Source organism: Vipera berus (assembly GCF_964194415.1).
Source record: "Vipera berus genome assembly, chromosome: 17".
Classification (NCBI taxonomy): Eukaryota; Metazoa; Chordata; class Lepidosauria; order Squamata; family Viperidae; genus Vipera; species Vipera berus.
This window is the reverse complement of record NC_138220.1, coordinates 713606-737625: the sequence shown is the minus strand read 5'-3', so window position 1 is coordinate 737625 and position 24020 is coordinate 713606. Positions and strand designations below refer to the sequence as shown.

Here is a 24020-nt window from a genome sequence, read left to right as displayed (position 1 = left end):
TTATTATTATTATTATTATTATTATTATTATTATTATTATTATTATTATTATTATTATTATTATTATTATTATTATTATTATTCTGCTGTTGCAGGTTCTCTTACCTGAGCTACGTGCCCGGCTGGGTTGCTTTTTCAGCTGCCTTGAAAGCCGCAAGACATCTGACACCTCTCTACTGCACACCTGAGACAGGTGAGCTGGCGTCTCCGGTTACTGGGACCTTCGAGTCCATTAGCAACACCCCTCCATTCCCCCCTCCCCCATTGTGACATCACCGGGATGCAAGGACTGATGGCAGCCCCTGGGATGCCTAGCGTGCGCCTGTCTCTCTGTCTGTCTGTCTGTCTGTCTGAATCAAACCGTGGGAAAAATCCCAAAGGGTTTTTTGCAAGAGGGGAATTCTGGACACCCACCCACCCTCCCCTATTTGCCCATTAAGAAATCTGGGTCTGGAGCCTAGGCGAGTCTGGCTTGCACGCCCAAGCAAAGTCCAGCTTCACAACTCCGGCACCGCCACAGCGACAGCATTGCGCGAGAAAATCAAAATGCAAAGTCCGCAGCCGCTTCTTTAAGTCCGGCGTAAAGTATGAAGCTTGGCGAAATTGCCAACAGGGCTGGACAGACAGAGAGAGACGTAAGGCTGATTTCTTAAAAAAAAACAAAAACCCAAAACAGAGGAATTTTCCTAGTTTGACAGAATCACAGAGTTGGAAGGGATCTTGGAGGTCATCTGGACCAACCCCCTGCTCAGGCAGGAGACCCAAAAACCATTCCAGACAAATGGCTGTCCAGTCTCTTTGCTTTCCCGCAGCTCGGTTCGACAAGCCCCAACGGCATACAAATCATTCTGGAGCAATGTTTCTCAAACATGGCAGCTTGGGAAAAAAACAGGGGGAACTTCAAGTCCCAGAATCCCCCTGGAGTATCTAAGCCCCTCCCAGCCTCCCCTTAAATTTCTTACCTGTTGTTTGAGGGCTTCGCTGTCCACGTGCCGAAGGTTATTTTTGGCTTGTACGTAAATCTCGGCGGTGTGAGGCATTTCGGGGGGGTTCGGCGCTGGGTAGCCAGGGGGTGGGGGGAGACACTTGGGATGGGAGGGGGGAGAAGGCGCCGGGAAATTTGGAGGTGGGGGTAGAGAGGTTTGGCCCCCCATCTTTGCGGGACCCGGGGCCAGCTCTGGATTTAGCATGTCCATATAGGTCTGCATATCGGTGAGTGCCGTTTCAGGGACCCCTGAAGCAAAAAAGTAAAAAGAAAAAAAAAGATATGATTGATATCCAACTGGTAGAGCAGCTTGCAAATGAACTCTAGCAGTTGGATGACAGGCTGTCGTTTCGAAGGGTGAAGGGCAGTTCTGGCCAGTCTCAAAAGCCCCATCTGCTTCAAGATCTCATTTCTAAAAGACGCACGTTTGTGAGAACTCGGCTTGAGAAGAAGCGCAACGTGTTTGGCTGACTTCACAGAATGAGGCCCGTTGCTTTTCGGTTTAATGAATGTTGCTTTAAGAGTCGCTGGGCCATGAAACATAAAACCAGGCCAACTTTTTCCCAGTAAGGAGCCTCTAGCTGCACTACAACACCCCTCATTCCCAGCCTGCACTGGGAGAGCACCAGGGGCCGGGGCACCTTCGTATGCACCGAGAAAGGACTGTGAGTAATGCAAACTGGTCCTAAAAAGCGGAGTTTGCTCTTCCTGCTTGTAATTTTGCAAGATACTTTGCAAAATTGATTGGAAAGGGCACCACTCAGCGATTTATGTCACGACATTGGTTGTGCCGGCAATCAGATCTTGATGACTGAGCAAACGACGGGGCTCCCCGATGGTTGCTTACGTGGCCCTGTGTAATTCCTCTTCTCTCCCGTGCTGGACTGACTCGAGTGCGAGGAATCGTAGTTGGAGAAGATGCTGCTCGGGGACCCCATATTGAAGTGGGTCTGGGGGGCCGAGACAGTAGTGTGGGGTGAGGAGAGGCCAGAATCCGGCTGTTTGAGTTCCATGTCGGCCGAGGGGTCTCGGGACAGCACCCGGTGTTCCACGCTCTACGGGAAACAAAGCGTTAAGGGACCCATCAGGAAACAGGATGTGGCTTCACCCGAACCCAGAGCCTCCAAGGAAATTATTTTTAATTCAGTCTGGGCTTTCCACCCCAAAATTGTTGGGGTAGTCAGACCTGCCTTCGGTTGGAGAATCTTTTCCAGGAAATACCTGAGTGGAGAACTTGGGCCCCCCGGGGAGAGTCACATGGGGATGTTAGGTTCTGGGTGACTGGAACTCTGTAGGGGACGGGGTTGGACTAGATGATCTCTCTGATACCTTTCATTCTAAGATTTTGTATCTATCTATCTATCTATCTATCTATCTATCTATCTATCTATCTATCTATCTATCTATCTATCTACCTACCTACCATCTATCTATCATCTATCTGTCATATCAGAATCATAAAATCATAGAGTTGAAAGGGACCTTGGAGGTCTTCTAGTCCAACCCCCTGCTCAGGCTGGAGACCCTAGACCATTTCAATCAATCAATCAATCCATGAATCAATCAGTCAGAATGAGAGTTGGAAGGGACCTTGGAGGTCTTCTAGTCCAACCCCCAGACCATGCCAGACGATTGGCTGTCCAGTCTCTTCTTGAAGACCTCCGGTGATGAAGCACCCACAACTGCAGGAGGGAAGCCTGGTTCACTTCCGGATTTAAAGCAAGGGGGGGGGAGATTGGTGCCTATGAAATTGCCACCTCAGTCCCCAAGCTGTAGCACCCCCTTACCCACCCACCTATCCCGAGACCCCTCTTACGTTGCCCATGATGCTGGGGGGGAAAGGGGAGGTTCTCTCCCCTTCCGTCGCAGCCACAGCTCAGACCAGCATCCAGCGTAAAATAACAGGCTTATTTTGCTCCCTGGGGGCTGCACAGTATCACAGCCGCCCTGGCAGGATTTACACCCGGTGCCCTGGGTAACCAGCAGCTGGTGAATTCCCCCTGGCATTGGGGAGCTTTTAAAAAGCAAAGTTTCCCCCCCCCCCCGTTCTGAACAAACATGCTGGAAATAGGTGAAAAAGGGGAGGATTCGAATTGGCGAGAGAAGACAAAATTAACCCGTGCAGAAATGATCTCAAAAGTGGGTGTTTTCCCCCCCTTTCTTCTTCTTTTAAAAGGACAGTATGAGGGAGAAAAGGAAGACGTTTCATTTCTTATCCAAGGAGCTTCATCAGTTCTACAGGCAGTCCTTGGCTTAGGACCACAACTGGACCAGAATTTTCTGTCACTAACTGAGACAGTTTAGGAATGATGTTGTAACTCTGAACAGTCACTCAATGAGCAAAGTCGTAAGTCAAGGACTGCCTGCGTTTAGGGGTTGCGCAGAAAGAAGCAACGGGGTGGTGGACGTGGCACGTACCGCAAGGTCATTGTACGTGGCCAGCGCATCGGTGGCCTCTGCCCAGCTTCTGTGGAAGACCGGTGGTTTTTTAAAATTGTGGCGATAATTATTTTTCTAGAGTTGTTTAAGGCGAGAGGAGAGGAGGGAAGAGCCAAAAGGGAAAAAAAAATAACAGCAGAAACGGAAAATGTGAATAATAATAAAATAAAACAACCAAAATGTGAAAAAATAGAAATGAAATAAAACGGTCCATGAGAAAAAGGAGGGAATGGAAAAGAATAGCAGAAAGGAAAGCAGGAGGGTAACAAGGAGAGAAAGTAAATAAACAAGGGAGACAAGAAAGGAGGTTTTTTTTTTAAAAAAAAAAACCAAATCAAAACAGGGAAAGAAATAAACGAAAGAGGAGAAAAAAACAAAAGAGCCAGGGCAGAACACAAATAGAAGAGAAAAAAGAGAGGGGGAAAGAAAGGAAAGGAAGGAAGGAAGAATAGAAATGTTAACAATCGGTGCCGTCACAGAAATGGAAGGTAGTTAAAAAGAAATAAAAAAGAACAAAAAGATTAAAAAGCAATGCAATCAAACCAAAATGAAAACAGAAAACAGAGAAAAAAAATTATACAATAATTTAAATAGCATCCCCCTGTCTAGATAATGGATAGGTAGGTAGGTAGGTAGGTAGATAGATGGATAGATAGATAGATAGATAGATAGATAGATAGATAGATAGATAGATAGATAGATAGATAGATATAGATAATAGATAGACAGACAGACAGACCTGTGTTCCTCCCAGCCCTTCCCCTCCCCCCTCCCTCCACCCCCCACGAATCTGCACCATGTTTTCCACCATCCGCAGGTACTTGGCGCACTGCAAGTGGCCGTTGTAATCGGCGAGATCCGCGGCCGTGTAGCCGTCCCGGTCACGCTGGCTGAGGTCGACGCCATTCACCACGAGGATCTGACAGCACTGTGTGTGTCGGGGGGAGAAGAAGACGAGGGTGAGCACAGGGGCGGCTGGGGGTTGGACTAGATGACCTGTATGGTCCCATTCAATCCTTCTGGCCTCCTAAATTTCAATTTGGATCCCTCCGCTGGGCGGGGGGCTGGACTAGATGGCCTCTAGTTGGGATCCCTCCCAAGCCCTCTCTATTTCTCCAGGTAAAGAAAAGAGCGACTGGCTAGGGCCGTGTCCCCTGAGCTAAACCAAACCTAGCGCTTCCCAGCCCCGCTGCGGCCTCCAATTCTCCCTCGGAGGGAAAGCGCAGAAAGAGATGACCCTCTCCCCGACCTATTCTCTCACCTCCAGCTCGCCGTTCTCCGCGGCGTCGTGCAGGGGGGTGCCTCCCCACTTGTCCACCGCAATCTCCCCTCCGTGCAAGAGCAGCCAACTCAGGACTTTGGCGTGGCCCCGGCTGGCCGCGAAATGCATGGGTGTGGCCCCCTCTTCGTCTTGCTCCGACAGGTGGATGTCGGTGAAACTCATCTAAGTGCCGAGCAAGAAAAAAAATAATCAAGGCCGGAGTCTCGGCGACGGTGGTGGCCTCCCCCTTCTGGCAGTCCTCGATGTAGGACCACAATGGGGTCCAATGATTCCGTTGCTAAGGGAGATGCGAATTTTGCCCCATTCTTTCTAGGTGAATCTCTGCAGTTGTTAAATTAGCAACACAGTTCTTAAGCGAGTCTGCCTTCCCCGGTGATTTTGCTCGTCGTAGGGTTTTTTCCCCCAGTTCCGTTGAAACTTTGAATGGTCACTAAGTGAGCCGAGGACCACCTCTATGTGTTTGTGCCCCACCGACATCCCCATCCTCACCAGCCACACAATGACAGTGTTGTGGCCCATCTGAGCCGCGGCGTGGAGGGGCGTCATCCCATCGTTGGCGCGTAGGTGAGGGTCAGCTCCGCCCTCCTTGACCAGGTACTGGACAATCTCCAAGTGACCCTCTTGGCAGGCTAAGTAAAGGGGGGTGGCACCGTTCTTGGTCTGGGCGTTGACCGAACTGGAAGAAAAATAAATAAAAAAACAACACAGATTTTTCAAAGATCAAACCATCAAGTTCACACTTTTTAAAAGCGATCAAATTCCAGCTCTTTTCTGATTGTTAATTGATCATTGATAAATAGAAAAGAGTAGAATATAGAATAGAGTAGAATATAGAATAGAATAGAATAGAATAGAATAATAGAATAGGAAACCCTATAACCATTTCAGACAAATGGCTGTCCAATCTCTTCTTAAAAATCTCCAGTGTTGGACCGCCCACAACTTCTGGAGGCAAGTAGTTCCACTGGTTAATTGTTCTAACTGTCAGGAAGTTTCTCCTTAGTTCTGGGTTGCTTCTCTTCTTCATTAGTTTCCATCCATTTGATAATAGATAATTGATAATTGAATTGATCACAGGGGATCCTCGACTTCCGACTTCAACGGAGCCCAACCGTTGTTCAGTGAACGGACTACCTGCAGATAATCTTAATTATATTGCTTTTATGGAGAGGGAGTCTGGCAATCGGAAATAGCCTGAAGAACAATTCTAACCAAATGTAGCTTGAATTTAGCAGGAAATTTCCCTGCCTTAAATCTTGCTGGAAAGTTTGTTTTTTAACCCTGAAAATCCACATCTGCACGGGGCATGGGTGCCCTCTGCAGATTTCGATTCTCTTGTTCAGAAACGCCCAATTAAAAACCTATTTAATATTTCAAAAAGGCAACGTAAGAAAAACTCGGCTGGGCTGCTTAATAATTGATTGGCATGTCTTGGAGATGCCGGGGTTTTTTTTGCAACCCTATTCTCTTTCCATCCATGCCTGAATGTGAGTTTTTTTTTTCTTCTTCTCTGCAACACACAAACACTGGACCAACAATTGTGTTGTGTCTTAAGCAGTGTATTTATATGTATTTATGATGGTCGCAGCATCCTGGTGATGTGTGTGTGTGTATGTGTGTCAGGTGATCCCCTTTTGCGACCTTCCGGCAAGCAAAGTCAAGGGGAAAAGCCAGATTCACTTAACAACTGTGTTATTAGCAAGGATTCACTTAACAACACCCGCCTGAAAGGTCATAAAATGGGGCAAAACTGACTTAGCAGCTGTCCCGCTTAGAAAGTGAAAAGCTTGGGCATAATTGCAGACGTAACTCAAGGAACGCAAAGCTTCTTCAAGGTGATTCGGTCCTTCGCTGTCCAGGCCAAAGGGGTGGGCGTTCCAGGTTTGGGGGAGAGACCCCACCCCCCCACCACAGGAAGCTGCACAGGCACTGATAAGGCCTATCTCTGCCGCACGGACAGACAGCCGGGCATCGCTTGGAGAGGCGGGCTTGGTCGTAAATCAGGTCTCTGAAGGCAGTTGCTATTGTGCCAGGCTGCAGATTAGCTACAAGGAGGCACAAAAAAGGACAGCGATAAAAAACAGGCAGGAACAATGGAACACCTGGTGGTCTCTCTTCCCCCTCCCCCCAACTCCCAGACTGGCTGAATTCTGTGAGTTTTAGCCCCCGAAACAAAAGATTAAGTAAAGGATGTAGCCACCAGGCCAGGCGTTGCGGTCCAGAATGTTGAGAGTGGGAAGGGGGCCTCAGAGGTCATCTAGTCCAACCGCAGGGCGCGCTAAAGTGCAGGATGATGTGAGGTTAGGAAGGGATTGTGAAGGTCATCCAGCCTAGCCCCCTGCTTGAAGTAGAGAACCAAATTAAAGCCCTGAGTTCTAGAGTGCAGGTAGTCCTTGTATTATGACTGCATTTGCATTGCTAAGGGAACAGGTTGTTCAGTGAGTTTTGCCCCATTTGACGACCTTTTGGCCACAGTTGTTAAGTGAATCACTGCAGTCATTCAGTTAGGGACACAGTTGTTAAATGAATCAACTCTGTTGGTTTGAAGGTCGCCAAAGGGGATCACGTGAACCCCCGGGGACACTGCCACCGTCATAAATACGAGTCAGTTGCCAAGCATCTGAATTTTGATCATGTGCTATTCTATTCTATTCTATTCTATTCTATTCTATTCTATTCTATTCTATTCTATTCTATTCTATTCTATTCTATTCTATTCTATTCTATTCTACTCTACTCTACTCTACTCTGCATTCTATTCTATTCTATTCTATTCTATTCTATTCTATTCTATTCTATTCTATTCTATTCTATTCTATTCTATTCTATTCTATTCTATTCTATATTATTCTATTCTAAAGGAGAGAATTGAAAGACCTCTCTTTAAATTAATAGAACAAAGCAATAAGCGAAGGCTGATGTATCTGAGTTAGCTAAACCCGCCTTGTATAAACCATCATCCTTGGGTGATCCGGTTGCAACAACCAGTAACGGAGACTGGGATCAAGTTGTCGCGGTGGGGGGGCGTGTACGTTGAAAGATCGTTCCTGCCTGGCTCTAAATAATTCATGTTGTTTCTTAACTAAGACAGGCAAACATCGGAAGAACGGAGTCTTCCTGGTTTATGGTGTATTTTGCAGAAAGCAAAATCAGCAGTTCAGAAATTCAAACTCCCAGCCTGATTTATTCAAGGCTTGAAGCCTCAACATAAATGGGGTTGTCGGCATGGGGGTGTTGAGAGTCTGGAAAGGGTGCAGAGAAAAGCAACAAAGAGGATTAAGGGGTCTGGAGCATAAAATACACGAAGAACAGTTGCAGGAATTTGGGATGTCTAGTTTAGTGAACAGAAGGACGAAGGGGGTCTTGACAGCAGTACAGGTGGTCCTCAAATTACCACCACAGCTGAGCCCAAAATTTGTGGCTGCTGTTAAGTGAGACATTTTTAAAAAGGCGTTCTGCCCCATTTTATGGCCTCTTGTAAACTCTTGTTAAGTCAAGGACTACGTATTTATTTATTTATTTGCAAAATAGTATTTATTTCAGGTACGAACATGGGATAAGCAAAACCGCCGTAACCTTGATCTCTCTCCGAAACCGGCAAATATCAAAACCAAGATAGTTTTAAACTGGGAGAGAATGGCGTGCAAATAAATTTGCTAATCCTATCAAGGTCTTACAAATTCCTGCTGGACTTTGAATGGTGCCAGACGTAATCCTCTATGAGAGAGAGAGAGAGAGAGAGAGAGAGGAAGAGAGAGAGAGAGGCAAAGGAAGTCGATATTTCGATAAAAAGAGGAGAAACTTTCTTTTTCTGCTTAACGTCCTTAGAAATCTTGCAATAAACTCAAAGATCTGTTGCGTCAGTGCAGGAAATATTCAACTGCTTGGGCAGGGGGTTGGACTAGATGACCTACAAGGTCCCTTTCAATTATTCTATTCTATTCTGTTCTATTATTTCTATTTTGGAGGTCATCTAGTCCAACCCCCTGCTCTGGCAGGAAACTCTAGAGTTATTTCAGACAAATGCCTGTCCAGTCTCTTCTTAAAAACCCTTTGCTTTTAATCAGTGAAAAATGATGAAACATTTCCAGAAAAGCTGCTTAGCATTTTTTTTGGGGGGGGGGGGAGGGGGAGGGGAAGCTAGTTTTAAAAGCCAGGCCAAAATTCTGATTTTATTTTTTTTAAAGACTTGGTTTCCCACCTATCCTTAAAAAGTGAAAAACAGACAATCGTCTTGAAAATAATTCTGCAAATTGAGGCCTTGCTTAAATATTATATGTCCGTTTGGGGCAAACTTGACTTTCCATGTTGTAAAGGCTTGAAAGAAACCCCAACCCCTCCTCCATTTCTAAGCTGGTTTCTGGCTGGCAGTAATAACATATCTGGCAGGTTTTTAATTACCCCTCCAAGCCTTCTTCGCTCCGAAGGCTATTTGTGGTTGAACCACACTCGCCCGGTGTGGAAAATGAGATTAAAAACCCGCTAATCTCTCACGTACTGTACTATACAGTTCCAAAGCATCCCGCTGACCTATTTTGACAGCCAGGGTGATTTCATATTAGCTCCTTTGGCTGGAGTTTAATTCTAAGTAAAGTACTACAACGGAGGCTGCATGTCCTTTGGCTGGGAAAGCTATGGTGGTGTTCTGTTTCCCCTGGGCGGGGGGGTTGGGCTAGGTGACCTCTAAGGTACCTTCCAGCGCTTGCATTCCGCTTTGAGTTGGGTGGCTGAACAGAGGGTGGCCTTGAACTTTGGATTTTCAAAGGTGTGGCAAAGGGTTGTAAAGGGGTTCCCCCTCTTTTAATTCACATACATAAAAATGAAGGCAGACGACGGGCAGGGTGAGGGAGGGAGGGAGGGAGGGAGGGAGAGAGGGAGGGAAAGAAAGAAAGAGAGAGAGAGAGAAAGGAAGGAAGGAAGGAAGGAAGGAAGGAAGGAAGGAAGGAAGGAAGGGAGAGAGAGGAAGGATGGATAAGAAAGAGAAGGAAGGAAGGGAAGGAGACAGAGAGGAACGAAGGAAAGTAGGATAGATGACAAGCAAAGGGAAGGAAGGAAGGAAGGAAGGAAGGAAGGAAGGAAGGAAGGAAGGAAGGAAGGAAGGAAGGAAGGAAGGAAGGAAGGAAGGAAGGAGGTGTTATCAACCTGCCTCTCTCAAGCCACCCACAGGACCATTTATGGGCCAGTATGCCCATCCTTCCAACATGGCTAAAGGGCCAATGAACACACCTCCACCCTATCAGGAAAACAGGCGCTCAGATTTGTCACTCTCCTCCCACCAAGAAAAGGCATCAATCTCCACCCACTCCCCCCCCGCCCTCCCCCCTCCCCAAATGCCCTCCCCCTCCTTCCTTCCCTGCCCACCCAAATTTTGACTGTTCTCCGCACCCAAAGTGCCGTCCAGCCCTGCCTGGCGCACAACACCTTTATACAACCACCGCGGAGACAAAGGCCGCTGTGTTATCAGCTTTCTGCAAAGCCACATGGGCTATATTTCCATCGGGACTCCAACCCCCCCTTCCTCCCCCCGCCATAAAGCTGTCACAGAAGCAGAAAACAAGCTGGACAAATGGGAGCCAATTCTAGCAAGGGACAAACCAGGATGCTGGCAAAACCAGGACTGGATGGTGCCCGAGGAGCCTGTGACACCAACGGACGTGGCTTTCTGCATTGGGGTCACTGAGGCACGGGCCATCCTTGGGGTGGGGCGTAACCTCACTTGGCCAGCATTTAACGTGGTTTGTAGAGCGACCTCGTGGGCTCCTGACCTAAGCTAACTTCCTTTGCACAAAGGCATTGCGGTAGGCCTAACCCTCTTTCGTGTCGTGACATCAGGAGGTGCCCGGATACCAAAATGTACATGAGAGCAGAACATCACAGTAACACAACACATTGAATGCATCACACAGAATAACAGAATTGGAAGGGACCTTGGAGGTCTCCTAGTCCAACCCCCTGTTCAAGCATTATACAATCGTGGTCAAATGGTGGTCCAGGGATGGAGCACCCACAACTTCTGGTGGCAAGCTGTTCCACCGGTTAATTGTCCTCACTGTTAGGAAGTTTCTCCTTAATTCCAGGTTGCTTCTCTCCTTGATTAGTTTCCCTCCATTGCTTCATGTCCTGCCTTCAGGGGCTTTGGAGAACAGGTGGACCCCCTCCTCTTCTTTGGGGCAGACCCTCAAATATTGGAAGGCTGCTATCCTGTCACTCCTAAGCCTTCTCTTCATTAAACTAGACAAACCCAATTTCTGCACCTGTTCATCATATATTTCAGCCTCCAGCCTCTTAATCCTCTTTGTTGCTCTTCTCTGCACTCTTTCTAGAGTCTCAACTTCTTTTTTACATCGTGGTGACCAAACCTGGATGCAGCATTCCAAGTGTGGCCTTACCAAGGTGTTGTAAAGTGGTATTAACGCTTCACGTCTCTCAATTCTATCCCTCTGTTGATGCAGCCTAGAACTGTGTTGCCCTTTTTGGCAGCTGCCACACACGCCCGGATTGTCCACTAGGACTCCAAGATCCATCTCACAGTTGCTACTATTAAGCCAGGTACCACCTACCCCATACCTGTGCATTCGGTTTTTCCTGCCTAAGTGTAAAAAACTTACTTTTCTCAACAGTGATTTGAGAGATTTGAACAAGCCCATCGGTATTCGGAAACACACCAGTGCCGAGGGAAAAACCATCCTTGACAGTAGATGAATCAAACCAAATATAAAACAAAATAAAAATAAGTAAATAAATACAGATAGTCTCCACTTACAACAGTTCCTGTAGTGACTGTTCAAAGTTACAAGGGCACTTAAGCTTTTCACACTTAACGACCGTCACAGCATCCTCCCGTGGTCACGTGACCAAAATTCAGACGCTTGGCAACTGATTCATACTTACGACGGTAGCAGCCTCCTGGGATCCCCTTTTGCAACCTTCCGACAAGCAAAATCCGTGGGAAAGCCAGATTCACTTAACAACTGTGTCACTCAGTAACGGCAGCAATCCACTTAACAACAGTGGCAAGAAAGGTTGCAAAATGGTGCCAAATTCACTTAATGACGGAAACGTTGGGCTCCACAGCGGTCATATGTCAAGGGCCGTCTTTCACGGTTTCCTTGCTTATTAGCTGATGGGCTCAGTTGTGCTCTACCTGCAGTGATTTGCTTCTTAACAACTGTTGTTGGAAAACACACACACACGCTCAATTCTGCATTGGGAAAAATAACGCCGACACAGCGAGGTCGTCCCTTACCCGGGAGAGTGTCCGAGGATCAGGTGCAGCGAAGGGAAATCTCCTTTTGTGGCAGCGTAGTGGATGGGCAAGGCGCCCGTCTCGGTGGGCACCAGGGGGTCACACCCCCCGAAACGCAGGAGCCATTCAGTGACATCCCGGTGGCCGAAGCGGGCGGCCAGGTGCAAGACGGTGGCGCCCGAATTATCCGTGTCCTGCGAAAACACAAATCCCAACCGTCAAAAACTCCGTGCAAAATACCGACCCTTCAAAGGAGGCGGTTTGGCAAAGCGGGCGCCACGGAGGGCATCCAAAAGAGCCACGGAAGGATATTTCGGCCTATAATCCCAATAAGGGTAGTCCTCACTTTACAACACTTCACTGGGTGACCGTTCAAAGTTACAGCGCCACTGAAGAAAGGGACTTTAGGGGAGTTTTTTCACCCTTAGGAGCGTTGCAGGTCACGTGATCAAAATTCAAACACTTGGCAACTGACATGTACCGCTGTCGGTTGCAGACTCTTGAGGTCACGTGATCCCTCCAGCCGCCCCACTTCCCCTCTTGGGATCCCCAACAGCCCGAAGCGCCCGCGCCCTTGTCCCCCGCGATCCTGCCTCCTCGCCCGCCCTCTGCCCACGCTCAGAGGCTAACCTGGACACGGCAGCCGCCGGGGCCGAGCAGCCACTGCAGGCAGGCCAGGTGGCCGGTGGCGGCGGCGTCGTGGGCCGGGGTGGCCCCGTTGCGCGCCCGCCCCTGCGCGCCCAGCGCGGCATCCTCCACCAGGTAGCGCAAGCAGCGCAGCTTCCCGGCGCGGGCGGCGTGGTGCACCGGCGAGGCGCCCAGCGGGTCCCGGAGGGCGGCGGGGGGCAGGAGCGGGACCCCCCGGTCGGCGGGCGGAGGCAGCAGCGCCTTCAGCGCCTCCAGGTCGCCCTGGCGAGCCGCTAGCAGGGCGCGCTCCCCGGCCATAGCGCTCGCCCGGCGCCCGCCCGGCTCTGCCGGAGCCTCGGGCGGAGGGAGGGGAGGGGGGCTCTGGCCCCGCCCCTAGAGGGAAGCCCCGCCCCAAATGCTACAAGATCCAGACTGAAATTTCTGCGGAAGGGTGATCTCTTAGGGAAGCTTCAATACTCTATTTGGACCACAAGGTGGCGGTAAAGACCACCCGTTAAAAGCAGCCCACGGTCACCAGAAGTTCACGCCCCCCCTCCTTCCAAATTGGGTGGGTGGGAGCTGTTAAGGAGCAGGGGAGGGGATGTGCAAAAATCAGGAAGGGCCTAGGAAATAAACCTAGAAGAACGGTTAAATATCTGTGCCCACCCTCTTAAGACTCCCAAGTCAGAGGCTGCAGCCATCTGCACCAGCGTACTTCCCAAGCACAGTTCGTGGAATCATTCGGGTGGAAGGGACCTTGGAGGTCTTCTAGTCCAACTCGCCGCTCAAGCAGGAGGCCTTCAATCATTCTGGAGTGTCCGGTCTCTTCTTAAAACCCTCCAGTGAGGGAGTACCCACAACTTCTGGAGGCAACCGATTAATTTTTCTTACTGCCTGGAAATTTCTCCAGTTCTAGGTTGCTTCTCTCCTTGATAAATTTCCACCTGTTATTTTTTTAACTTGCCCTCGGATGCTTTGGAGAATAGGTGGACCCCCCTCTTTTCTGTGGCAGCCCCTCAAATATGGGAAGATGCTATCACGTCACCCCTGGTCCTTGTCTAGACATACCCAAACCGTTCTTCATACGGTTTGGCCTCTTTGTCAATAGAGGCTGGCAGTCATCTGTGTTTTTCCTTCAGCCTCCCCCCCGGGGGCAGCTGTGCCCACCCCTGTGCCCACTGTCCCTTTGTGCGAAAAAGGCCGTTAGAGGAACAGAAGGCCTCGCTGTAGCACGTGCCACTGAGGAGTTTCTCTTGAGCTTGGCTGTTCAGGGTGAAGCAAGGGCTCTCTACAGCACAAAAGACCCTCCCTCAACTATTCCAGTCCCAGGGGAAATTCTCGACCTCCAGACCACACTGACAGCTTAATTATGGAAGGGGGAAGCGAAGATCCTGTTGTGGAACAGCATTTGAACCCAGAACCGGCCCCAGCCGGACATGCAGCTGATTATCAGTCCTCCCCCGGCCCTGTCTAGTCTTCTGTGCTTTCCCTGTGGTCCCCTATCCCAGGCCGATTCCTGTTGCATTTATTTATGCGGTATTTCTTAAACGTACAGGCGGCCTGTCTCTATCCGAAGCGAGTCTGCTTTGGGGAAATGCTGTTTTTCGTCCAGCTTGTTCCGTGGCAGCTGGGTGGGCCGTTGTGGCATCCACATCTTGTCAACAACATACACAACAGATTTTTTTTGGGGGGGAGGAGGAGGAGGGAAGGGGGAGAAAAGGGGCGCTTGGGGGCGTCCTTCCCGCCGCGCGCCTTCCCGGTCGCTCTCCAGGGTGCTGAAGACGCGCGGCAGAGGCAGCGGGGGGGGGCCGCCCGAAGCCTGGCGGGGGGGCGGGTTACACTAATGGCCCTTCAGAGACCCAAAGCAGCATCGCAGGCCAGGATGTTTTTTTTTGGGGGGGGGGGTTTCACTCTGCTGATGTGCCTCGGAGTTAGATCTATCTATCTATCATCTCTCTGGAAGGGACCTTTGAGGTCTTGTAGTCCAACCTCCTGTTCACATCAGGCGACCTTGTCCGTTTGGAACTATTGTAGCGAAGATAAAAACCGCCACCTCTTTCTCTATCTTCTTCCTTCCCTTTCTTCTTCTGCCTTTCTTTTCCTGTCTCCTTCGCATTTTCTTTTCTTTCCTCTCCCTCCGTTTCGTTTGCAGGTTTCTCTTCGGTTGCCTCTCTGGAGGGGGAAGACCCCAGCCACCCACCCACCCGCCCAGCCATCTGGGCCGGGACTCCGCCAGCGCCAGGCGGCCGGCCCCTCTGGGCGAAGTGGCGGCGGGTTCCGCGGGCCAGGCGGCGCTGGCTCCGAAGGGGCGGGGCGGGGCGGGTATAAAAGGCCCCCGTCGGGCGGGGCAGAGCCAGGTCTCGCTTCTGCCGCCGGGCCCTTGCGCGTCGCGGGCGGGATGAGTCCGGGAAGGAAAACCGGGGAGGCTTCCGAGCTGCGGAAGGTGAGTCCGAGCGGGGGAGGCCCAGCCGCGCCCCCTCCCCTTCCCCGGCCGTCGGAATGACCCCCTCCTCCCCCCTCTCTCCCCCTGGCAGAGCCTGAAGCCGCTGATGGAGAAGCGCCGCCGGGCGCGCATCAACTGCAGCCTGGGCCAGCTCAAGACGCTCATCCTGCCCTTGGTGGGCAAAGACGTGAGTGGCGGCGCCCCCTCCCCACGCCGGGACCCCCAGGCTTTTGGGTGGTTTTTTTGTGCTTTTGCAGACCTTTCATGACCCAGCTAGGTAACGTCATCAGTGCTAGAAGGGAGCTGTATATAAACAGAGAGAAAACCCCCCTCCCTTTTAGCACTGATGATGTTACCTAGTTAGTTATTGAAATGTCTGCAAGAACACTGCCAAGCTCGGAGACCACCAAGGTCCCCTCTACTAAAATTAGATGACACTTAAGCTTAGTAGATGATTAGATTTGAGCCCAAATAAGGCTTTTTATACATTTCAAATTTTATGTTTTTATGTCTGCACTTATGCGTCAAATTTTAAGGAGGATGCTTCTGGCACAAATAAATACACAAAATGGCTCTTGAAAGCCTCCTTATTGCCACACTCGAAGGAAAGTGGAGGGTGTCACTAAGGACAAGGGCTATAAGGCAGCAAATGAGACAGAGATTGCAGTGCAATTAATAGCTGGAGTCGCCGAATGTGAGGGAAAAGAGGTTTAAGGGATATGAAGAGATCATCTAATCCAGCCTCTGCTTACTGTGGGACACTCGAATTCTTGGGTGCTGTGATGGAGTTGTTGCATTTTGCTAACTGCCTGGATTTAGGGATCCATGCTGTTGTGGGGGGGGGAGAGATCACAATTTAACAGAATAACAGAGTTGGAGGGGATCTTAGAGGTCTTCTAGTCCAACCCCCTGCTCAGGCAATCATCCTCCCTCCCAGAATGTGGGGTTTTCTTTGCATCCATGTGCAGACATCCCACATGCATGTATTATAAAGTATAACAATTTGACAGGAATGCTCGGAAGCAATAGTTCCAAATTTAGGGGTTGAGTGCTCCAGAGCACGGAGGCTCTACAGATTTGCTGTGGATTGCTGGGATTTTGTGTCCCTGAACTTTCTATTCTCTGTATGGGCTACTTTGCCTGCAACGTGCTTGTGGGGTGTGTCGTTTCGCATTGCTTTTGTTTCTCAACAATTTTTCCTCCTTTCCACTCCAGAGTTCCTGCTATTCCAAGCTGGAAAAAGCGGATATTTTGGAGATGACCGTTCAATTTCTCAAAGACCTTCCCACCTCTTCTGGCACACTTCCCGGTGAGCGTGACAAGGCTCGTGTCTGCTCGTTACAGACATTTGTCAAGTGAGCTTTGCCCCACTTTACGACCTTCCAGGCCAGTCACACGGTTGTTAAGTGGATCCAGCTTCCCCCTTGACTTTGCTTGTCAGAAGGTCGCAGAAGGGGAACACGTGAGCACGGCACGCCGTCATAATTACGAGTCAGTTGCCAAGCGCCTGGGTTTGGATCACGTGACCATCAGGGAACATGGTCCTCCTGAGTCAGTGCCGTTGTGACTTTGGTCACTAAACGAACTCTTGTGAGCCAAGGACTAGCCCTACTAACTTCACAGGTTCACTGAACAACAGTCTTAAGTCCCTGTGGTGACTTCGGTCAGTAAACGAACTGTTGTTGAGTTGAGGGCTAGCTTTATCAGGAATTCAGGGAATAATTTTGCGTTTCTGTTTCCCGCAGGCTCCGTGGACGGCTATGGCGAAGGCTACCATGCCTGCCTGTCCCACTTTGCGACGCTGTTCCCCAAATACGACCTGCTGAGCCCAGATGCGTGCCACCAACTGTTAGCACAGCTCCAGCAGAACTTCAAGGATTGCCCTTGGCATCGCAACTGCACACACTCGGCAAAAGACTTGGCCGCCCCGCAGCGGGCGGAGACACCCCTGTGCCCTGTCAGGCAGGACCCAGGAAACCTCTGGGGGGGCTCTCAGCCCGCCCAGCCTCCCCCCCTGTGGAGACCCTGGTAAAGGAAGGAAAATTTCACCTGGCCCAGTTTGGGACTCATTATTTATAATCCACCACCAGCCGCCTGGATAAAATTTTCTATGTGCCAGGAATGTGGAAGATGGCTTGGTGTCTCTCTGCACGAGTGCCCGTTCTGAGTGCCCGTTTGGCCTAGACTCCTCTGTATCTTTGACTCTTCTGAGGGCACTCCGTTTATTTTTTTCTCTTTTTTTAAAAGCAAAAACTTGTGGGTCAGTTCTTGCAGTTAACTAAATTCAGAATGGAAATCTGGTGTTTTGTTTAATTTAGATTTGGCAACTAGAATTTTGGGAGAAAGTAATTCTATATCCAGGCACTTTTGACCTCCTTCACTGCTTTGGGGCCAGAAATCTCTCTCTCTCTCTCTCTCTCTCTCTCTCTCTCTCTCTCTTTTGTCTAAATCTCTTTCTCTGTCTCTCTTCTATCTTTTTTCTTTCTCTGACCCCCTTTCTCTGTCTTAATCTTTCTGTCTCTCATTCTCTCTCTTTCTCCTGTCCCTCTTATCTTTCTCATTCTTTTTTCTCTTTCTGCCTCTTTCTCTCTCTCTCTCTCTCTCTCTCTCTCTCTCTCTCTCTCTCTCTCTCTCTCATCTTAACCCCAAAACCTCATTTGTGGTTACTACACAAGAGGGCTACAGGCCAGTAAACCTCCCTGGGAGCAACCTTACAGGAAATCCTTGACTTGTAACCTTTCGTTTAGCAAATAAAATTCTGATCCCAATTATGGTTATATTCGAGGATTGCCCCTAGTCTGTAACTTGCAATATTGGTGCTTGCCTGTGCCAAAGACTGAACAGCACTTTAATCCTGTATATATGTGTGTGTGTGTGTGTGTGTGTGTGTGTGTGTGTGTCCATTTTGATACTCAATAAAAATGTCTGAATTGATTTTAAAGCCCGTGTCAATTATTTACTGCTTTAAATCCGATTTTTTTCCCCAGGAAGACAAAGGTGGTGCTAAGAACATTATGTTTAAAAATATTGGTGGTTCCCGTTAGTTTTTGGATATCTAAACCTAAGTTTTTAATGGGATTTTTTATTTTCTTTTGAACGTTTTGAGTGTATTTTCGTGTCGGGCCGGGGCACAAAAAGCTTTTATGATCCACTCAGAATTATTCTTTAGAAGAAGAAGAAGAAAAACTTTTGAAAAGTTGAGAGGGAGGAAGAAATCAGCTGGAATTTAGCCAGATTTCATGTCTAAAATAGTTTTTTTTTAAAGTGTTAATAGGATAAATGAAAGGCAGAAGGAACTGTGTTGGTTTTCTCCTTTGTTTTCTTGAAGCCAGTAAATCAGAATTGAACCAAATTAATCTAGAGATTTTTCGCTGCAGTGGGGGGAAGGAGTGACTTAAGGAAATGTTTATTAAAAATTTAAGGCAGAGATAAATTTGATAAATATTTTTTTTTAAAAAAGAGGAAAAGTAGAAGCGAAGGGGGTCTCTCTGCTTTCGTTTCCTGCTTCTCTGCCTTAAGGGGATCAACCTAGCAAGATTTCAAGAGTTTAATGGTTTGCCTGGCAAGAATTGTTTTTTGTCAGATGAATTGCCCCTGAAGCTGGAGGCTCTGTGTATCTCTCCTGATTTAAAATGGGCAACTTACGACCATTTCATCGGTGAAAGTTTGAAATCTTTTGGGAAGGCACAGCAATTGATTTAGTGGAAACCCCAACCTATTTTGCAGAGCACAGGCATTCATCTCTCCCTCTCCACCCACCCCTTCAGGACTTCTGACAGCCAGTTATCAAGGCATGTGTCAGGCAGTTCCGCAGGCGCTCTGTGAATTTTCGGACGCCGCCCTCCTCCTGCATACCGTGCGCCCGTCACCTCTTTCTAGCAACAGCCTGTAATTGCATTTTGATGGCTCACTTGGAAGTTTTCAAAGGCAGACAGGTAATGAATTGCCTCCAGCAGAGAACCGCACCCCTCTCCTCTCTCTTTCTCTCTCTAGTCTATTTATCTATATCTATCCTGTCTTCATCTCTCTCTCTCTCTCTCTTCCTCTCTCTCATTTGTCTATCTTCTCTCTCCATCTCTATTTCTACCTATCTCCCTCTCTCTCCCTCTCTTTCTCTCTCCAGTCTATTTGTCTATCTATATCTATCCTGTCTTCATCTCTCTCTCTCTCTCTCTCTCTTCCTCTCTCTCTCATTTGTCTATCTTCTCTCTCCATCTCTATTTCTACCTATCTCCCTCTCTCTCTCTCTCTCTCTCACACACACACACACACACAGCACACCTGGGCTGCTCAGAAGAGTTCTTAAGGAGATACAGGCAATTCTCACAGAGTTCATTTAGTGACCACTCTAAGTCACAACAGCACTGGAAAAAGGGGGCTCCGCTCAGCTTTTCACACTTATGACCGCTGCAGCCTCCCCCTGGTCACGTGATACAGGCGCGCACACACATAAAAAAAAAACACCACAAATTGGATCATCTTTTCCACGTGGGGATTCCATTTGACCACACTTTGCATTTCAGGCGGAAATCTGATTTTGGGGGGAATTTTTCCACCCTCTCAACAGGACTTCTTGCAGCTAGAAAAAGTTTCCCGGGTGAATTTCGGGGCTGACCCAGCATATTTTAAGTACCTTTTAGAAAACCTTGTGAACCCAGCCAGGAGACGTTTCAAACGAGTTGCAAACCCGGTTCCTGTTAATTGGGACACCAAGGGATGACTGCAGCCAAATGACAGGTGAGATTAAAACACCCGGGAAAATATATATATATATATATATATATATATATATATATATATATATATATATATATATATATATATATATATATATATATATATATATATATATATATATATATATATATATATATCTCCCATGTAAATTTGTCGCCGGGTTTAGCAGTAAGGAAGACAGTCGCAACTGTTTAATTACTGGCTGGCAACTCTGGGCTGACGCAAACATATTTCCCAAATCCAGAAAGGCTGCAGCGAGGGAAGCGAACCGGTTGAAAAGGATTAGAAAATTAAAACTTAAAAAGCAGCTCTCTTAACCCCGAAGGGTCCTGGGCTTAAGCGGCGATACTCGGCAAGGATTTGAGCAAATCCCTTTCGGCTGCGGCAATTTTTGATTTGTGGAATTTGCCACGTCTGAGTTTGGAGGCCGGAGGTGGTCTTGGTGACGTGGATCAGGATGCTTAAGAGAGAGAGAGAGAATGGGAGAGATGGATAGGTAGATGGATGGATAGATGAATGGACGGATAAAGATGATAGATGATATATTGAGATAGATATAGATAGATAGATAGATGATAGATAGATAGATAGATAGATAGATAGATAGATAGATGCATACATAGATCCATAAATACATAGATACATAGACAGATGATAGATAAACAGATAGGACAGATGATGGATGGATAGATAGGTAGACAAATGGAGAGACAAGAGTGAAAGAGATAGATAAGACAGATAGACAGACATAGAGAGTCTCACAAAGGACCCTCCCTAATTTCTTGGGCTGTAAAGGTGATGTGGGAGGGGGGAGAAAAGAGGCACTCTGAGGCTTTCTGTCCATAAGGTAAAGGTAAAGGTTCCCCCGCACAAGTGTGCTAGTCGTTTCCGACTCTAGGGGCCGGTGCTCATCTCCGTTTCATAGCCGAAGAGCCAGCGCTTGTCCGAGGACATCTCCGTGGTCATGTGGCCGGCATGACTAGACGCCAAAGGCGCACGGAACGCTGTTACCTTCCCACCGTAGTGGTCCCTATTTTTCTACTTGCATTTTTACATGCTTTCGAACTGCTAGGTTGGCAGAAGCTGGGACGAGTAACAGGCGCTCACTCGGGATTCGACCCGCCAAACTGCCGACCTTCCGATCGACAAGCTCAGCGTCCTAACCCACTGAGCCACCGCGTCCCTTTTCTGTCCATGGAACCTCCCAATAAAAATCAGGTTTCCAGTCCTGGCTGAGGCTTCTCATCTGATCCGCCTGGCAAGGCAGAGAATCCGATCGCAGTTTCTCTTCTTCAGCTGCTGAGAACCTGCCAGTCTGTCAGCTGGAAAGTGCCTTAGATACCCCCTCGGGGTAGGGAGAAGAATCTTGGTTGGCCTCTGGTTGACGCCTTTCTCTTTCCTCACCTCAGCTCCTGGGAAATACCTGGGCCCCTCTTTTCAGTCTGCCGCGAGTTTCTTCCTTCAGCAAAGAAAAAAACCCGTGCCTTTTTTTTTTAAGGCTGGCATTTTCATGAACCTCCCCAGGGCATCACCCTGTGTTTAGGTTTTTAAAAAGTTCTAAAAAAGTGTTCAAAAAGCTTTTAGAAAGTTTTTAAAAAGGTTTTGAAAGTTTCTTTAAAAAATTTAAAATTCCAAAGAACGTGTTTCAGATTTTTGAAGTTGGAGCTTTAAAGTTAGAGTTTTCAAGAAGTTTTAAAAGTTTTCAAAAGCTTTATTTTTTTTCCAAAAGTTCTAAAGAGTTTAAAAAGGTTTCAAGTTTTTAAAAAGTTTTTACAGGTTTAAAAAAAGTCTTAAGAGTTTTTTTAAAAAAGGGTTCAGGAAGAATAAACTTTCAAAAGCCAAGAAAATCTTTCGCCCAGCAAATTGTACAGCAGCCATTCTCAAACCTGGCCACTTTGCAGGGTGTCTGTGTGTGGACTTCAACTCCCAGAATTCCCTCCCAGCAGAGTTGAAGTCCACCCAATACAATTAAATGCAATTTTAAAATGCACAGAAATTGCACTAATGCAATTCATGGGCATTTCAAAGAGCTACAGCGATAAAGCTGGCTTTCCAAACATCGTTTGAAGTTTGAACAGCCACTAAACGAGGACGTTGCAAGTCAAGGACGGGGGAGGGGGCTGGACTAGAAGACCTCCAAGGTCCCTTCCATGCTTCTATGCTCGCACATCGAGCCAGGCAAGATGGTAGCATCTCCTTGTGGTTTTGTTTTTTTCCCTGACCTTGGGGAAACTGAGTCACGTGCCCGAGCCGCAGCACGCAAGTCGGCCAGCCGCCCGGACTTGTTCCACACAAACCCCATGCTCAGTTCAGCCACCCACACGGCTCGCGGCGGGGTGAATAAGCAGTTTCGCTGAGTGGTTACAGAGAGCGGGCGAGGCCTCCTCCGCGCCCTGGGCAACCTGGCACCCGACAGCCGAGTGCTGCTGCCGGTAAAGCGTGGGAAAACAGCCCTTTTTGCCCTCCCTGGGGCTGGGCGGAGGCCTCGCTGTGGTGGCCCCGGGCAAGCGGTGTGCTTGGCATTCCTGTCCAGGGCCTTGGGCACCCCGCTCGGGAAAGGGATTTACCGACAGCTGAGGGGGGTGGTGGTGGAAGGGATGAGCTGAACCATCCATGTAATTGTTTGCACGGTTTCTTGTGGGGAGGGTTTGCAGGCCCCTGGGGTGGTGGGTGAGTGGAAAATGAGAATTTAAAAAAGAGAAGATCGGCACTTGAAAACTCGGCTGCATTTTTGCCCTCAGTTAATTATGCCCCCTGAAATTAGTTTGGTTTCGCTTCTTTGGGGATTTTCATTTCTGATTTTCCAACTGGAGAGGGCAGAACAAAAATCCCCAGGCTGGTTTGAAGGGGTTTTGCCGATTCTTAGGCCAAAGTGGGCACAAAACACGGCAGTTTCGTTGACAGAAAAGCACACGCGGCTGCTCGCATCCGGGGAAGAGAGAAGGAAAAGAGTGACAGAAGAAAGAGAGAAGGGAAGTGGGGGAGAGGAAGGCGGGAAGGAAAAGAGGGATAGAAGGGAGGGAGTGCAGAATGAAGGAATGTAAAAAAGAATGGAATGAAGAGGGTGAGGAAAAAAGGAGAGAGCTGACATCCTCAAATGACTGAAACGGGAAACTGAATTGAAGAGTTTTGCAAACACCACAAAGCAAGAAAAACAAACCAGGTATTTTCGCACCAACGCAGGAGGGGGGGGAGCCCTCCTTCTGCCTCCTTCCCTCCTCCCCCCCACTGCCCATCCCAAGCTGGATCCAGGGCTCCCCCCAACCCACCCTGTGGCTGCCCTGGTTCCCCATCGGAGGCCAGGGCAGGTATGTGCCCTGCAGCCTGAGAACGTCTCCCCAGCCCGGCGGGCAAGGGCAGGCTCCCAGTTTCGATCTGGCTGCAGCCCAGCTGGTGCTGTGAGTCACCCGGGCTTCCTCCGGCTTCCCCACCCGTCTCAGGGGAGTGTGGCAATTCCCACTGGCCCGGTTGCCAAAGAGGGGAGAGACGTGGGAATTAGCAAAGGCGTGCGGGCTCACGGGGGCTGCGGCTTGGCAGCGTGCTTTGCTTGGGTGCGAGGGGGTAGAGAATAGAGGAAAACGCCTGGGGCAGGAGGAGGAAAGCTCGCCTGCAGTTTTGGGAAAGTTGCCCCTTAGTGTCTCCCAGGACTTTGGGAGGAATTGCATCCATGCGCATCCCTTGATTGTGCGAAACAAAACCTTCCTTTTGCCACTTTGCTCTTCCCATGGGGTCTCCTTTTGGAAATAGTTGGGGGCCTTGGGGGCCTTGCCCTCCCCCCCCAGTCTGACAGTAGCCTCCTTGATTGATTGATTGACGCTCATCCTTCAAGCGGGGAAAATTCTCACCCGGGAGAAAATCTGGAGAAATCCTCAACCTTAGTGGGGAGAATAAGAATAAGAATAAGAAGCTGCTGAAAAGCTAAAGGGGATATCTCAGCTGGATAAAGTTAGTTTATTTGGGGTTCGGCAAGCCCCGGGGTCCAATCAAGCCCACGGATGGCCCCTGAGGGAGTCTTTTGTCTCAAATAAATAAAAGATGATAGACAGATAGATAGATAAATTAGAGACAGACAGACAGGAGAGATGATAGACAGGCAGGGCCGCAGGGCTTCTCAAACATGGAGGGCATCCAATTCCTGTCTGGGATCAGATGTCAGGTCTGACCTTGGATGGTCCTTCACCGGGGAATTTGGCCCCCCCACCCCCAATGCTTTGGCTTTCCTGCCGCACTTTGGTGACAGCTGATGACGAGAGCCAAACAC

The 24020-nt window shown here is 48.8% G+C and overlaps 2 protein-coding genes and 1 long non-coding RNA gene across 3 annotated transcripts in view; 2 read left to right on the top strand and 1 right to left on the bottom strand.

Annotated features, from left to right (window-relative positions):
* Positions 1–239, top strand: part of LOC308675775 — a 4287-nt gene extending 4048 nt beyond the window's left edge. The window contains exon 3 of the long non-coding RNA XR_014028203.1: positions 96–239. This is a non-coding gene — a long non-coding RNA (uncharacterized lncRNA). The remainder of the gene's footprint in view (positions 1–95) is intronic.
* Positions 1–12897, bottom strand: part of ESPN (espin) — a gene marked incomplete at both ends in the record, with an annotated part of 24389 nt that extends 11492 nt beyond the window's left edge. The window contains 7 exons of the mRNA XM_081341292.1: positions 963–1234; positions 1833–2040; positions 4221–4352; positions 4686–4868; positions 5196–5382; positions 11953–12146; positions 12583–12897. Of these exons, the coding sequence (XP_081197418.1) occupies positions 963–1234; positions 1833–2040; positions 4221–4352; positions 4686–4868; positions 5196–5382; positions 11953–12146; positions 12583–12897 (1491 nt within the window). The remainder of the gene's footprint in view (positions 1–962; positions 1235–1832; positions 2041–4220; positions 4353–4685; positions 4869–5195; positions 5383–11952; positions 12147–12582) is intronic.
* Positions 4374–18509, top strand: HES2 (hes family bHLH transcription factor 2). The gene is made up of 4 exons (XM_081341303.1): positions 4374–4383; positions 15114–15209; positions 16238–16331; positions 16768–18509. Exons 2-4 carry the CDS (start codon positions 15129–15131, stop codon positions 17052–17054), a joined length of 462 nt encoding a protein of 153 aa, XP_081197429.1. The 5' UTR covers positions 4374–4383; positions 15114–15128; the 3' UTR covers positions 17055–18509.
* Positions 18510–24020: the final 5511 nt, after the last annotated feature.